Genomic DNA, 15,971 nt, shown 5'->3' with positions numbered 1-15,971 from the left:
TTGAACTCACAGCAATTCTCCTGCCTCAGCCTCCTGAGTTCTGGGATTACAGGCGTGTGCCACCATGCCCAGCGGACAAGTTCTATTTCTAAGACCTAGTCTCAGTTAAGGACTCCTGGTCTCCTCTTCCTTCTTGACATAGAGCTCTGGCCTGAACACTTGCTTCTGTCTGCCTGACAGGTAGCTGTATATCTATGGTGCTGAGACATTTCATGGGAAGGCTCCTGGAAAGGGCTGTAAAGAGCTGCAATTGATAGGTGTTCGTTTGGTCCAGAAGAAGGTGTCTCTAGAGTTCCTTCCCAGGGAGGTGTAAGGGGAAGAGCCCACAGCCCTTGGAGTCAGAGGCCTGAGTGTGAGTTACAGCTCTGCCACTTTGACATCAAGTCACCTTGGGCCAGTCAGACATCTTCCTTTAGTTTTATCACCCATGAAGTGGATTTTTTTTTTTTTTTTTTTTTTTTGGTATGGGGGATTGAACTCAAGTCCTCACACTTGCGAGACAGGCAAAGTGCTACTGAGCTAAATCCCCAGCCCTGACATGGATTTTTGAGAGGCTCAAAACCTAGTACCTGTATGTAGAATAAAAAAGTGTTTTCTAACTCTAAAACACTGCATCAGTGTTGATTGCTACTTTCCTGGTCACCTGTTCTTCTCCAGCTACTTCTCATCCTTAATATGGCCTAAGTTGACCAGAGTGAAGTCATTTATTGATAATGATCATCAATGACTGATATTTATTGGCTGCCTAGTCCGCACACTTTATCATAGCTCCATCACTAAATTGCTCCGAATCTCAGTTTCCTCATCTGTAAAATAGGAGCGGGACTAGTACCTACCTCAGCACTGAGGTAGGCATTAACCACAGTGTCTACCACATTTAGTGAGCACTCAGCATGTGTTGTAATCCTGACCATTGCAGTATCGTATTTAATTCTCACTGCCCTGTGCAGTAAGTAGTATATCATCCCTATTTGACAGATGAAGCATCTGGAACTCAGAGAGGTCAGTGAGGGCTCCAAGGGCACCAGCTAATGATTTGCAGGGTTGGGATTCAACCTGAAGCCAGTACTCTGTTCTCTGTGGACTCTCTCCTCTAACAGGACCAGCTGTATTGTATACACAGAGGTCTTAAGTTAGTAATTTTGGTACCCAAGGAGGATCCTGTTCAAGTCAGCAGTCATTTAGTATTTTTTTAATTTTCTGTTTGTCACCATAGCTATTGAGGATGAAGATAAAAACACTGGTCATTGGCATGTAAAGGTACAAGATCCCAGTAATGAATGTAACTGTACTGTCTACTTAGAATGTACCAATAAATTCAATTTAAAATTAAAAAAAAGAAAACAATCAACACAGGTCATGAGAGTTCTCAGTATTATAGGTTGAGCATCTGTAATCTGAAAACCCAAAAATCCATAATCCATAACTCAAAACTTTTGATCACTAACACTGTGCCATAAGTGGGAAATTCCTTGCCTGACTTCACATGATAGATTTAAGTAAAAATTCAGGTGCACTAAAATATTGTATAAAATTACCCTTAGGCGGTATGTATCAGGTATATATGAAACATAAATGAATTTCATATTTACATTTGGGGCCTCTCTCTGAAATATCTCATTATGAAATATGAAAATATTCCAAAATCTGAAAAAAAATCCCAAATCCAAAATACTTCTACTCCCAAGCATTTCAGATAAGTTATATTCAACCTATAATATTAGCCTCTAGTCTAGTGGTGGTGAACTCATGGCACGTGTGTTGTTTTTCTTTCAAGACAAAAGATGTTAATATGTGAGTTGTTTTTTCTAAACCAAAATCTCAGTACTCAGATTTAACTGCAGTGTTGGCACTTTGTGATAAATAAGTGGGTTTTGGGTTGCAGTTTGGGCCCTTGTTTCTAAAAGGTTCGCACTGCTCTAGTCCCTCTAGTTTCCTGCTACCACCTCCCTGGTCTTCCCAGCTGTGTTATTAGGAACTAGGTGGCTTCCTTCATCTCTGCCACAGCCATGTTCTCTATTTGACCTCTTCCTGTCCTCCCAGGAAGAGGACTCAGGGCCAGTCCACTGCTTCCCTCTTCTGACTCATGAATGCCTGAAGTCTTCATACACCGATGTCAGCTCCCTTCATCATTTGTCACATTAGTGGCCACACATCTCTCAGGTGGATGGTACATATTAGCTTAGGGCATCTCAGAGGTGTTGGACATGCAACTTGGCATCCGAGCAGAGCCTGCTTCAGCTTTCTGCTGGGAGTCCCCTGAGGGAAGTGATCCAATCTCTTACTCCCCTTACAATCCCTCCTCTCCCACTAGAGAAAACAATGTCTGTGCCTTCTGAAGAAGGAATGAATTGGCCTCCGTAAGCTGAGGAAGAGGCCAGGTAGGGCAGCAGCAGGCTTGCAAGTGGGTGGGTAAAGCCAGAGGCTTCTAAGAACATCAGAGGAAGATGAAGTATCGTGTCCATTTGAATAATATCTTTTGCTTTTGAAAGTACTTTTGAATTTTTTTTCATAAACATGATCCTCAACTAAATTATGTCTACTTCTGCAGCCCATGCATACAGGTGATTTATCTTTAATGGTGGTGGAACTCAGTAGAGAGGCTTGTGAGAGGTCAGTGGGAATAGCTTAACCAGCCTGTGTTCTTGTTTGCTCTTCAGACCAAGCCAGTGGTGGGAGCATTGACTGGTCCTATGATTCAGGCATCAAATACTCATTTGCCTTTGAACTGAGAGACACAGGCTACCATGGCTTCCTCCTGCCAGCCAAGCAGATTGTGCCCACAGCAGAAGAGACTTGGCTTGGCTTGAAGACCATCATGGAGCATGTGCGAGACCATCCCTATTAGGGATCTTTGGAATACACAAGCACTATTAAAATTCCTTTGGTTTAAAGCAAAATTGGATTGTGACTATTCCTTTCCCCAGTCCGGGAGTACCATGTCTTCAGTTTCTCTCTTCTTTTTATTTTTGTTTTTGCGTTGCTGGGAATCAAATCCAGGGCCTTGTGCTCGAATGCCTGTAAGGTGCTCTGCCACACAGCTACACTCCCAGCCCCCATTTCTTTAGTTTTTCCTGCCCTAAAGCACAGCAAGCTACTGCACTGTACCCTTTTGTTTTATTCTTTCATGCATCCTAAGGAGAATATTCCTATTATTCTTTAAATTTTTTTATGTGGTGAGTCATATATAACAAAATTTACCACTTTTGATCATTTTAAGGGAATAGATCCATGCATTAAATACATCATGTTATGTCACATCCATCTCCAGAACATTTTTTATCATCCCAAATTGAAAGTCTGTACTCATTAAACGCTGACTCTCCACTACCCTCTCTTTCTACCTCTTTATAACCATTATTCTGTTTACTGTTGCTATGAATTTGTCTATTCTAGGTACCTCATAGAAGTGGAACTATATAGCATTTGTTCTTTGGAGTGTTGGCTTATTTTATTTAGAGTAAGGTTTTCCATGTTGTATCATGTGCCAGCCCCTTCATCTTGATAGTATAGTGTTGTATGCAATAAATTCTGACTGAGGAACTGTAAGGTGCCAGGCGTTGTGTGTGGGAGGTGCATATCCTTTGGTCTTGTTGTCACCTTTTGGTTTTCCATTTCTGGTACTGGTCAGGACTCAAGCCAATGACACTTCTTGTTTCTGTCCCATTCAATCTGGACTCAGCTTCCACACAATAACACTTTAGACATTCACTTCCATGAGGGACTTAAGAGTTTCTCTATGTTGATGGTTTTCTCTGGGAGACAAAGCTGGGAAGTAAATTTCAGAATTCTGGGTACACAATTCGCTTTTCATCGCTTGTCAATTCTAGTCTCAGTTTCTTCTGTTACTAACTTCGAACCTAAAATCTTATCTCAATGAAGAAGACCCCAGCCTCTATGGTGGATACAGTAGGTGTAGGAATCTAGTTTAGGCATTGGGAAGGCAATGAGAGGCCCGAGGAAGGAAGAGAAAGAAATACAAACCTTAGCCTCACCATTCCTGACAGAGGCTCTCTCCTGGGCCATGCTTTAGACTCTGCCCTCTTTTGATCAGGCTGGTTCCCGAGTCTTGTTAAAGTCAGTCTTTGCCAAAGAAAGACCTGCTCAGTCACTGTCATGGTTTGGGTCTAGATGTCCCCCCGAAGCCTCATGTGGTCATAGGCTTGATCTAAAGTGCATAAAGCTGGAATTGATTCATGATGCAATGCTAGGCTCAAGGGCACTAGGATGAAGGGTATGAGTGCTGCCCACCCTAAGTAGTCTGAATAAGATAAAAGGTTGCAGGGAGACGCTGTTAACTCTTGCTACCTTTGCTGCCTTCTGTGTGCAATGTTGTTTCTACTCTGCCATGCCTGTTTGTTATCCCTGCCTTGGAGTTGGCTGATTATGGGCTGAAACCTCTATGAACTGTAAACCAAATAAACCCCTTCCCCTCCAACTTTGGGTGTTGAAGACTTTGTCTCAGCAACGAGAGAAAAGCAACTAACACAGTCACCCACTCCACCTTGATATTTGATCAAATTCCTCATCCCTCAATGTTGATGTATAAGTCCTTGGCTTGCCTTTAGTGAGACATCTGTTAGTTTAGCAAGAATCTTAAATATTTGATGTATCCTTTCAGTAATTTAGGAGGTGTCAGCATAATTTTCTCATAATGTTTCCAACTACAGCCCCGGCTTATAGCCCCTGCCCCCTTGTGAGATGTGGAAAGAGCGTAGTCCATGGATATGGCGGGCTGGTGAGAAAGTTTGTGGGAATTGGGGCTCCCAAGATGACCCAGAGCCCATTAAGAGGTCATAGAGGGCCGGAGATTTAGCTCAGTGGTTCCGCTGCCTGCCTCTCAAGTGCAAGGACCTGAGTTTGATCCCTGGTACAGGGGGAAGAAAAAAGGTCATGGAACTCATAAGTGTCCTCCATTTATTCCTCTGAGACTTGGTAGTGAGGATGGCAACTAGCAAAACCTAAGAAAGTCTTATGATTAGTCTTATTATTACTAATTCCTTATGTGTTGTTCAGAACCTAAGAAAAGCTGATAATTTATTCAGGATAATGCATCCTTCCTATACCTTTTACCTTATATATTTCTTTTAGTGGAGTCAAAAGAATTAGGTCTCAGATCCAAAAAGGGCAGCAGACTCTCCTCATTCCGACCTGCTCTGGTAAAATTCTCTGACAGGTCTTGTAAAGCATGTAGTCTCAGAGCTGGCTAGAAGTTGCTTTATAGTCTTCACTTTTTAAAAAAACGTCAGAGGTAACCGTCCCAGGTTTACAATCTGGCCTCTCTTATTAGTGTAAATTCCGTCCAGCACTGTGGGACTTTTCTGTTTACTTAAAAGGCTCTACTTAGATGCCAGATGATGAGCGATATGGCACCTTTGGCACAGACTTTTCCAGGCTGTGCAGCAAGTTCCTGATCATGTAAATAGAGAGGCTCAGCCTTTATCACTTGAAAGGAATGGAAGAGGCAGTGAGTGGTAGGGCCCACCTGTCACTGTCAGAGTTGCAGAGGTGCTTGGGACTCACCTTTGCATTGTAAGGACATGAGTCTGCCTCAGGCTCCTTATAAATGCGGCTTGATCCAGCTGCTGTGACTGATACCTTTGGGACATGAAGTGGATACTGTTCTTGGGAGCCCTTACTGGGTTGGGCATCTGCAGCCGACAAAAATTTCATGGGTAAGTTTCTTTTGGACCTATTGTTACATTTGGTTGTTTCAACAATTTGGGAGGCAAATGGAATTGAAAAGGGGAGTGGCTGGCTATACCTTAGGTGGTGAAGCCTTGGAGGATGAGGAACTGAGCTTTTGTCCCACCTTTGCCCTTGTGTCATCCTGGACAAATTACTTCTCTCTGTGACCTGAGTTTTTGGTGACATTGGGATTACTGGTCCTCACAGTCTCTCCCCAGCTTCCTCCTAATCCCTTGTTAATTCTTTTTCTTTGTAGTTCTTATTCGTAAGGTCAGTTCCAATCATCTCTTACTTTCTCACTCCTACATTATTAATTACTAAGAAAGACTGGATATAATTTGTTTTTAACTGCTGCCATGCTTAAAGGGAAAAACCTGGCCCAGGCTTTTTGGCTTCATTTGGCTTCACCTCTCTGTTAGTGGTGAAGGCCATGTAGAGCCAGTGCTTTCTCCCCAACTTCTGCGACAGTGAGCTTTAATAGGTCTTGCCTAACTACAGCTATGAAAATTAACGCGGGGGCACACACCTGTGCTGTGTGTGCAAATGTGTGTGCATATGACACAACTCACTCCCCACAGAATGCTCTGAAGTTTGCGGGGTGGGGGGATAAGAGGTTTGGGAGATAGGAGAGATGAAAGGAGATGCCACGGTACCCTGCTAGAAGATTGGATGATAACAACTCATTACTGCAGAATGCTTTGCCATTTGCAAAGAGCTCTTATGCACATTATCTTTTAGATCATGCAACAACTCCGCCAGGCAGGGTTGTTATTTTCCTCAATTTAAACATGAAAAAACTCAGCCTTGGAAAGGTTAAGGACCCCCACCCCCACCCCAAGGCCACTTAGCTGATAAGCAGGGGGGTTGAAACTCTGAATTCAAAAACCCATACCTTTTTCCTAGGACAAGTTCATCTTCGAATAGAATCCTCTATCGGGTCCCTGCATCTATTAGTTTACTCTCTATTATACTATTTAGTTAAAGACACTCTGGGGTTGTTTATTGAGGTAATTACTTATATGAGATTGAGTAATTTTTATGGTGATGACTTGTTCATACCTGTGCTTCCTCTGCCAAATAGCTCGGAGGGGTAGGCACGGCAGGTGGCTGGACAGGGAGATTTTTCCACAGGCAGCTCAGCAGTAGGTGCGTCACAGCTACACTCACTGGTGTGTGGGCTGACACATGGAGCTGTCAGGCTCCCACTACAGCTATTCATGTGGCTGAAAATCTCTATTTCTCAGGGTACAGACCTCTCTTCCAGTGCAGTGGGCACCTGGGCTGAGACAGCTGTTCCGAGCCCTAGATAGCTCACTAGAGTGGGAGTTTTGCACAGAAAGGGCTGTGCACCTAAGCTGATTGCAGGTGGTTTTAATCAACAGTGTCATCCTCACCCCTAAATCTGTTCTCACTCTATAGAAGGGAACCCAGAAAGGGTAGGGAATCCTTCGCATGGTTGTGAAGCCAGGACAGAGATTGGCAGATAGAGCTGTGAATGACAGTTTCTCCCCTTCCACTTGGCTTTCCTGCTGCCCCTCTTCTCCTTTTCCCTTGCTCTCTTGGTATTTTCCATCCTGGTCTGCAGGGATTGTAAGGTTGAAACGATGGCCAAGGATGCCTGGAGTGCCAGGCAGGCAGAGAACAGGATGTGGTTAGTAGTTGTGGGACTTGCTGTGCTGTCAGTGGTAGCTAGCAGACATCTAAGAATATCATCTCTGACTGTCATTCATGGTGCTTGCTAAGCCTGGCTGGGGGTGCAGGTGAGAGAGGCATAAGGAACAGGCCCTTGGACTGTTGGCTTAGTTTTGTTTTTTTTTTTTTTTTTGGTACTGGGAGACAAACTCGGGAACTTGCACTTGCCAGGCAGGTGGCAGAACCACTGAGCTAAATCCCTGGCCTGACTGTTAGCGTAGTAATGGTGGAGGCAGTTACTGACTGTCCAGGGCACAGGACAAGTGTGAGGGTGACAACCATGGCTGGAAGCAACTGGATAACACTGGGCATGGAAGAGGACCAGAAGAGCTATCAGAATACTTGTGTAGGCAAGCGAGGCAGACACAGACACCTATAAATCCCTACATGTCCTCCTCTCTGGTAGTCTTCCACCTTCAGAAAGAGCTCGTGCCAAGATGTTTGAATGAATTTCCAGACAGTGACCTGGATAGGGCATTTTCCAGATAGAGACAAGGACAGTGAGGGCAAGTGAAAGGCTGCCTTTTGCATGGCACCCACTGATGTCCTCTGTGCCTTCAGACATTGATGTGCGGGTGTTCGTAAGAATTTCTGACACTAGAAGTACTATTTTTAGCACTATCCGAAGATTGTACCAAATTTGCCTCCTCTGGTTAGGGGAATCTGTGGGTAATATGAGCTGGTCCTGAAGACTGGGTGGGAGATCTCCAGGCAGTTAAGGAAAAGGGGAGGGATTGCAGGCAGACAGAACAGTAAGTACAAAGGCATACCAAGGAAAGTATATGGGGAATTTGGGATTTTACCGGAGCTGGAGCTAAGCAGGGCCTGGAAGAGAGAGGCGGAGAAAGTCCCGTGGAAGAGGTTCCATTCTGCGTCAGCCCTGCTGCCCTGCCTTCTGCACACTACAGAAATATTTTAACCTCTGTAGCCTGGCTGTTGTGAGCATGATGAAAGGGGCTGTGTACTTAATCACTATTAGGCCAATTAGAGTCACTGTGTTTCACTCTTGTGAACAGTGCCCAGGAGTATGGAAGCCACCACTTTGGAAAAAGTGTAATGCATGCACTTTATCATGGATGAATGCACAGTAAAATGTTCACAGTTTCTTGTTTTGATGGCCCTCTTTTTTTCTTACTGTTCCTTCTCTATCCCCTTCTTGGTGCTTTCTCTAGCCAGTGCTATTTTATAAATGCCTGGTTTTGCCACTAGAGACACGCACACCAAAGATATGCCCCTAGAGATCTATACTAGGCTCTTCCTAGAAGCCCATTTTAAACTCCTTTTACTGGAGTAAAAGTATTGGGGTAGGTTGTAAGAGACCATGAGTTTGGCAGACTGGTCCTGGTCCTCAGCCAGGAGTGAGGATTTTCCTTCTGTTTAAAACTCATCTTTCCCCACCACCTCAAGGCTGCTCACCTGTATCAGGGAAATGGTAGTTTGATTCTCCATCTTCCCAGGGCTGCTGTCCAACTCTTAGCAAGCTGGGTGGGTTCTATATTAGTTCATGCTCCATTGTTATAACAAAATATGTGAGGAGGGATAATGTATAATGAAAACCGGTTTAGTTAGCTTAGTGTTGGAGGCTGAAAGTTCAGGATTGGGTGGGTGGTCTTATCTGTTCAGCCTCTTGTGAGGTCCCCCTGTCTGCACCATACCATGGTAAATGGCATCACAGTTGGAGCACATTCAAGAGCCAGACAGCACATGGCAAGAAAGGAAGCTAGGGAGATTCAGGGGCTAGGCTCACTCTTATTTATTTATTTATTGGCTTTTTGAGACAAGGTCTCACTATGTAGTTGAGGCTGACCTGGCACTCACTAGCCCAGGCTGGTCTCGAACTCACAGCGATCCTCCTGCCTCAGCCTCCGGAGTGCTGTGATTACAGGCATGCTCCACCATGCCTGGCTCGCTCTTTTTATAATAATCCATTCTCAGGAAGTAAGGCTGAGAGATCGACATTAATCCCTTTGCAGGACTCACTAGATTCCCCCCACTTAAAGCTCCTTCCTCCCCCAATGTCACTACCCTGGGAGCCAGACTTCAGCACATATCCAAACCATATCCAAACCTTAGAAATTCGTACTGAGACCTGCCCATCTAGAGCTTCTCTACCAGGACCCCAGCTCTCAGGGGTGCAGTTAGTTGCCTACCTCCAGGACCCTATGGGGACCAGCTGGGTGGGGGAAGGCAAGCCTCCCAAATTGGCATCTTCTCCAGATCTGTCACAAAATCATGGTGGAGACCACTCTGCAGTGGACCTTGTCTCCCTAGGGCTGGCCCAGAGCCTCTGAGAGCCCACAGAACCTTCCAGAACCAAGTGGAACGTTGAGGATCCATTTGGAGCAAACCAGCTTTCTGATAAGGAGCTGCCACGTGAGGCTGCACATTTAGCTCCCTGTGACAGAACCATTTTCTCTGTCAACAGGTCCTTCAGCCCACAGCCCTCTCTAGCAGCTCTTCCTGCATTCACTCATGTCAAAGGGATGACGCATGTGACAGCATTGAGTACGGATTCATTTGGGCCGTCACCTAGCAACAGACTAATGGCTCCCCTGGCTCCCTGAGTGGGCTGAGAGCACAAAGCACGCTTTTCAAGCTTGGCCTTCTCCCACCCACACAGGACTTCGGGCCCTCTTCCCCTGCCGCTGTGGAAGCTAAATAATGTATATGAAGCAAGTGCAGGACAAACAATGATGGGGGCTGTGACTGGCAGGCCCCTTCTGGGCCCTCTCAGGGGCTGTAGGCAGCAGTGAATCCCAAGTTCAGCCTCACACCTGGGGCCCCATTTGTTTCCATGGTAACGCACATGTGTATGGTGCTCTGGGGGTAGACGGGTGGGCCAGCACCCAGCCTCTCCCCTCTTCCCTAAGAGGACAGCAGCTGGCCTTCCCTGGATTGGGGGTCGCTCCCTTTTCCAGCTCTTCCCCGTGTGGAGGCTCTGCCAAGGGTTCAGCCCTCAGCCCTGACAGTGAAGAAGTGCTTCTTTGTGTCTTGAGTTAGCTTTGCGTGTAACTCAGGAACATTCCTTTCTGTAAAAATATATATGTTTTTCATTATAAAGTAATATGACCACATTACAGAAAACAGATACAAGAGAGAAAGAAGTAAGTCATCCATAATCCCACGACCCGAACTTGAGCACTGTCAGCATTTGGTATATTTCCGTTGTCTGTTTCTCTTCCAATGCATCTGCTTTTTCCATACTTGTAACCATGGCATACGTACAATTTTGTGTCCTGCTCTTTCACTTACTCTTTCCCTTAAAGTTATACATAAGCACTTTTTCAGATTTGCCACGAAGTCTTATTTTTAATGGCTATACATTACAACCAAAAACTAAACCACCAGGCCCAGTTCTGTCTGGGACAGCGGGTTTGGGGTTTATTTTCCACTGGAAAGCTCACCATTAACTTCTGCTTTTTTTCCCCACTCCTTCTCTAGGGACCAAGTTTTTAGGGTTAATGTCAGAAATGGAGACGAGATCAGCAAACTGACTCAGCTTGTGAATTCGGACAATTTTAAGGTACGTAATTCTTTGTCCTCTTGAGTGTTCTGACTTTGGTGGGAGAAGGCACTGTACTCCAGGTGGTATTGTTTTTATTCCTGAGGGTTTTCTCTGTTCCTGTATTAGTCAGTGTGCCATTTATACAAGTGAGGGGAGGAGAAATGTTACAGGTGACAGCAGTTCAGTTCTGGGGCATGGAAGGCCTGAGCAATGGGCTCCTCCCTCCTAACTGCCACTGACTTACCATACCTCGGTCTCTGGCAGGTACAGCTTGCTGGGCAGTTCTGACCACTTGTGGTTGTGTAGACAATGTCTTTCTTCAGTGGAGCTCAGCCCCTCAGGGATCACCCTGGCTTTTGACAGTGGCTCAGATAATGAGCTATTGTGTGCTTTACCTGAACTGTCCTTTTAGCCTGGTTTCATTTCTGTTCCCTTCAGCTCAACTTCTGGAAGTCTCCCTCCACCTTCAGTCGGCCTGTGGATGTTCTGGTCCCATCTGTCAGTCTGCAGTCAGTCAAATCCTTCCTGAAGACCCAGGGCTTGGAGTATTCAGTGACAATTGATGACCTACAGGTGGGTCGGCCATACTTGTCTTGGACCAAACTACCAATCCAAAGTGGACCTGAGAGATTTTCCAGGTCTGTTGTCCTCTTTTTCATTTCATAGACGAAGAAACTGAGGTAAATAGAAGTAAGGTGCAGTGACTTGTTAAAGGAACAGCATGTTGTAGCAGATAGGGATCTACTAAGTACTAGTTAACTACTAGTGCTATGTCTTGGACAAACTTATACCCTCTTGAGCCTCTGTTTCTTCATCAGCAAAATGACAGTAGGGATTCTCTTCTTTTCCATGTAGTTTACTAAGAAGATTCTTTCATTAATGTAAAATGTCCAACAATAGTTGATACGTCATAGACATCCCAGTAAGTAATAAATACCTCTCCTTTTTCTTATTTGCAGTTAGGAGGCAAGGATGGAGGGGTGGGTGGGAGTATTGGAGACCGTTTTGTAAGAAGTGCCCTTTGAGAAAGTGGGCAATGTCACTAACAGTCCCCAGCAGAGGGAACATCACCATCCGTCCCACGACCTGTGCTGAACAGCAGGATGGTGTCTGGCTCACGCTCTCTCCTTCACTGAGGTGGGTTATAGATTAATTGGTGATTTGGCCCGGGAGTTTCCTGATGGTGTGAGCAGCTGTGAGCTTATTAATCATCCTCACATGTCACAGACATCTGCCAGGAACCTTCAAAGTAGGAGTGGTTGTAAGAATTTCTTTGTTTCTGAATAGTTTCCCAAGCTGTGTATTTCAGAGGCACTGGATACCAGATGCAGGCTGATGTCTAGAGATTTCATACCATAGAATAACCAAATAGCACATATGTTTCTTCCAGAGAGTAAGTAGGTTTGAAATGGGGTGGTATAAATAAATTAGACACCAAGAAGTAAAGTTAGATATATGATTCATATAGATACATGAAAGAAATCTGATTCCCCTCCCTTTTTTTTTGGTCATGAAGGGTGCGACAGTTTTGTTTTTGAAAGTTGTACCACACTGATCATGATGACCAACATACAGATGTTAATGGCTTTTCTCCTTTGCAGTGTCTTTGTACACTGACTTTTTTTCATTAAGTTATTGGTACAATTTAGATATACATAACAATCACATTCATCGTAGGGAACTTGTACCTGTACGTGATACGTCTTGACTCTTCTTTCTTTCCCATTCCCCTCCGCCTTCATTCCTTTTCCCCCTCCTCATTTACAAAACTGTATTTCCATTTTATTCTTCTTTTCTCATTTTCACTGACATGTTTCAATAGGACCAAGAACAGGAGAATAAAGATCTTAGACGAAAACGAATACCAATAATTCTGTCGGTCTACCATTTAAACTACTTCTAAATCAGGGGTATCATGTAGCTATGCAGAACAAATGTTCCTTTAGGAGTAGACACTTGAGCTTACCATTTCTTGCACATTAATCTTTAGTTTGTATAATTTAAGCAATCTGACCCTGTTGAGTCCTGGACATTTGTGTTGCTTTTCACACCGAGGGTGTCACTGTCTTGGTCCACCCATGTACCAAGGTATGGCAGGAAAGCCATGAACCTGTATTTCCAGTGGATCACTTCATCATGTTGCTGTGACTGCTTTTAGGACCTTTTAGATATTGAAGATGAAGAAATGCAACTCAATGAAGGGCAAGAGCGGAGTGATAATAACTTCAACTATGGGGCGTACCATTCTCTGGAAGCTGTAAGTGTTGCAGAGCGGATTTAAGGCCAAGGTTCTTTGTCTCCTGCATTTTGTAACCTTTCTCCTTACTTCCAGGAGGCATTCGTCTCCAGTGTAATATCATTCACAGAGGGGCTAGCGTGTGACAGTAATTCTTTTCTATTTCTTGAATTAATTCCTACCTGCACCTAAGTGCATATTGAAATACAAACTGGATGCCTCCCCCAACACACATATATTTTCTTTTTTGTGCTTCTTTTCTTAAGCAACCACTTAAAGAAAACCATGAAATAATTGCAATCATTTCTAGTCCTTATAACTCAACCTTCTTGTCCCCCACTGTAATCCCTCACTGAGAAAAAAAAAGTTACCGGTGCCAAGCAAGTAGACAAGTGGTTATTTCCAAGGTTAACCAAATATTTCCACGTATTCATCATGACTTCTTATAACGTACATTTGTTCCATAATGCATTTTTGATGCTGTGTTTAGCTGGAAACCACTTTATATAGATGACTGCCTTTTAAGATAAGCCAAACTTTCTAATGAAAACTTGGAACAGAATAATTTCATATAATTTTGGAACTTGAGAAATCAAGAGGGACTGTAGAATGGAACTGCATCATGAGTAGTATAATTCTCTTATGATCCCCAGGATCTCCCTCATTCCACTAGCTCAGGTAAACTCTGTAAGCTTGATTTTATTCTACATTGATTGCAATTTTCCTTCTGTGTATAGCTGCTTCTTGGGATCTTTAGGATTAAACAAATCTAAATCGGTATTCTCCCTCATGTACCTTAGTACATGTCATTATTTATGTGCAAACATAATGTTCCTGGCATGCTTTTTATGAGACATATATATTCTTTTCTAGATGAGGAATTATTTTCAAAGGTTGACCATTTATCTTTTCCATGATTGTCAGGAGCTTTGTTTATCGTATACACTTCCAACGGCACTGCCCCTTGATCCTTCTTGTGACCAATGTCATACATCTGGAAAGCAGCTGGATAAAGTTAGGAGTTCATTCTCAGGCCACGGACGAAAGTAGAGCCTCAGGACCCACACAGGGATCAAACCCATGACGTTATCATGAGGCCCTCCCCAGCTGAGCTAACCAGTTGCAAATGTCACCCTGGGACCCAGAGGGGCCATTCCCTCACCTGTTGGCTGTCCAAGCCTCTCTTTCTCATCCACTTGCCTCTGGTTTCTCTGGCTTTAGGTCCCTTTGTGATCTAGTTTCCAGCTAGAAGGAAACGAGCTCTCTTGTTCCCGGGAAAACCCTTTGCCATAGATTCGTGCACCGCCTCCCTCCTAACCTCATTTTCTATTCTTTGAAGAGCTCATACCTACAACCACTTAGGATCTCTTAGGTCCCTAGTGGAAATTTCGTGTGTGTCTCTGGCAGGGTTCTGATTCCAGATCCTTCCTACATGCGTAATGCGGTGGTGCCTTGGTGGTGTGAACCTATACCTATGTGTGGACACAGGTGCTTTCAGGTTTCCTGGGTGACTCTCTTTCCTCATATGGCTCCTGGAATCCCCATTTTCCTTCACTCTAAGGTCAATGGGTGTAGAGGAGACTTTCTAAGCCCTTTCTGTGGCCAAGTTAGCCAATTTCCAGTTCTAGCTTTTTGTGCCATGTTGGATTTTAAACACTCAGCACCCAAGGCCTCCTCTCCTGAGCTCTTCCCTATGGGTTAGTCCCCTCTTCGTTGCTGGCACCTATAGATTCCCTTTTGTGAGCTTTTCAACTGGCTGTGAATTACTTTCATTGTACTTTATCCATTTGCCCCTTGTATTTGGGGGGTGGCTTCTTCCCTTTCAGTCTGCCACATTGACTGCCAGTCTATAAACTCTATAAGCTTGATTTTATCCCACATTGATTGCAATTTTCCTCCTGTGTCTAGCTCCTTCTTCCAATCTTAAGGATTAAACAAATTTATTTATAACCTCCTTTTGGCCTTCAAATGATTAGAGAAACTAAAATGGATAAACCTTATTTAAATTACAGTCTTTTTTTCTCCCTGAAAGCAATTGGGAATAGTCTTAGTCCCTATTTACAACTCGTCATCATTTGTTCTGCTAAATCTTTTGGAGAAATCACCTTCAAAGTGGGGGTGCCTGTAACACACTGGGGTGGAGGAAGAAACTGTTCCATCTTCTATTTATACTTATATACTTATATATAATACAATAATTTCTATGCCTTTTTTCATAATGTTCTCAATATATTTGTATGGTAGTATATATAGTTTCTTGGTAAATGTTAAATTCTTTCTTGCTGACGTGGAAAGTGGTCCTGAAGAGCCTTGGCTAAGTGGGGCTGATCTGACTGCCCAGCTCAGAGTGATACAAAGGATCACAGTTGGAGAGCAATACCTGTGTCGGTCTTTCTACTTAAACTGAATGGATTATCATTTTGTGGACAAACGAAATATGTTATTCTGTAGAAAATTGAAAGGTTAGACTCTTCAGCCAGTTCTTTGTAATAATCATCCCATAATATGGTCAACTCCAAGATCAGGGGCCCAGAAAAAAAATCATGAAGTCAAATAAGGTAAAGTTCAGATACCCACCCAGAGCTGAACAAATTTTTAAAATGCCCATGGACTCATTTTTTTTCATATTTCAGATTTACCACGAGATGGACAGCATTGCCACCGATTTTCCTGATCTGGCAAGTAGAGTGAAGATCGGACAGACGTTTGAAAAGCGGCCCATGTATGTACTGAAGGTGAGGCCTCATAGCTAGCTCCTTGTGTTCAGAAACCAGCTTCAGATCCCTGAGGGAGGCAGCTCTGTAGAATTCTCTGTGACTTCGGGGAGGAGAGTGAAGTTGGGAGGCATCT

The 15,971-nt window shown here is 44.0% G+C and overlaps 1 protein-coding gene across 1 annotated transcript in view; it reads left to right on the top strand.

Moving 5' to 3' along the window:
* LOC104868661 (carboxypeptidase A4) overlaps positions 1-15,971 on the top strand; it is a 34,323-nt gene that overhangs the window by 6,801 nt on the left and 11,551 nt on the right. The window contains exons 3-6 of the mRNA XM_033755981.1: positions 10,822-10,903; positions 11,324-11,458; positions 13,044-13,142; positions 15,755-15,856. Of these exons, the coding sequence (XP_033611872.1) occupies positions 10,822-10,903; positions 11,324-11,458; positions 13,044-13,142; positions 15,755-15,856 (418 nt within the window). The remainder of the gene's footprint in view (positions 1-10,821; positions 10,904-11,323; positions 11,459-13,043; positions 13,143-15,754; positions 15,857-15,971) is intronic.

The sequence above is a fragment of the Fukomys damarensis genome, unplaced genomic scaffold, assembly GCF_012274545.1.
Source record: "Fukomys damarensis isolate Sample0158 unplaced genomic scaffold, DMR_v1.0_HiC HiC_scaffold_4, whole genome shotgun sequence".
Classification (NCBI taxonomy): domain Eukaryota; kingdom Metazoa; phylum Chordata; class Mammalia; order Rodentia; family Bathyergidae; genus Fukomys; species Fukomys damarensis.
Note: the sequence above shows the minus strand (reverse complement) of the source record. Positions and strands in the feature narration are given on the sequence as shown.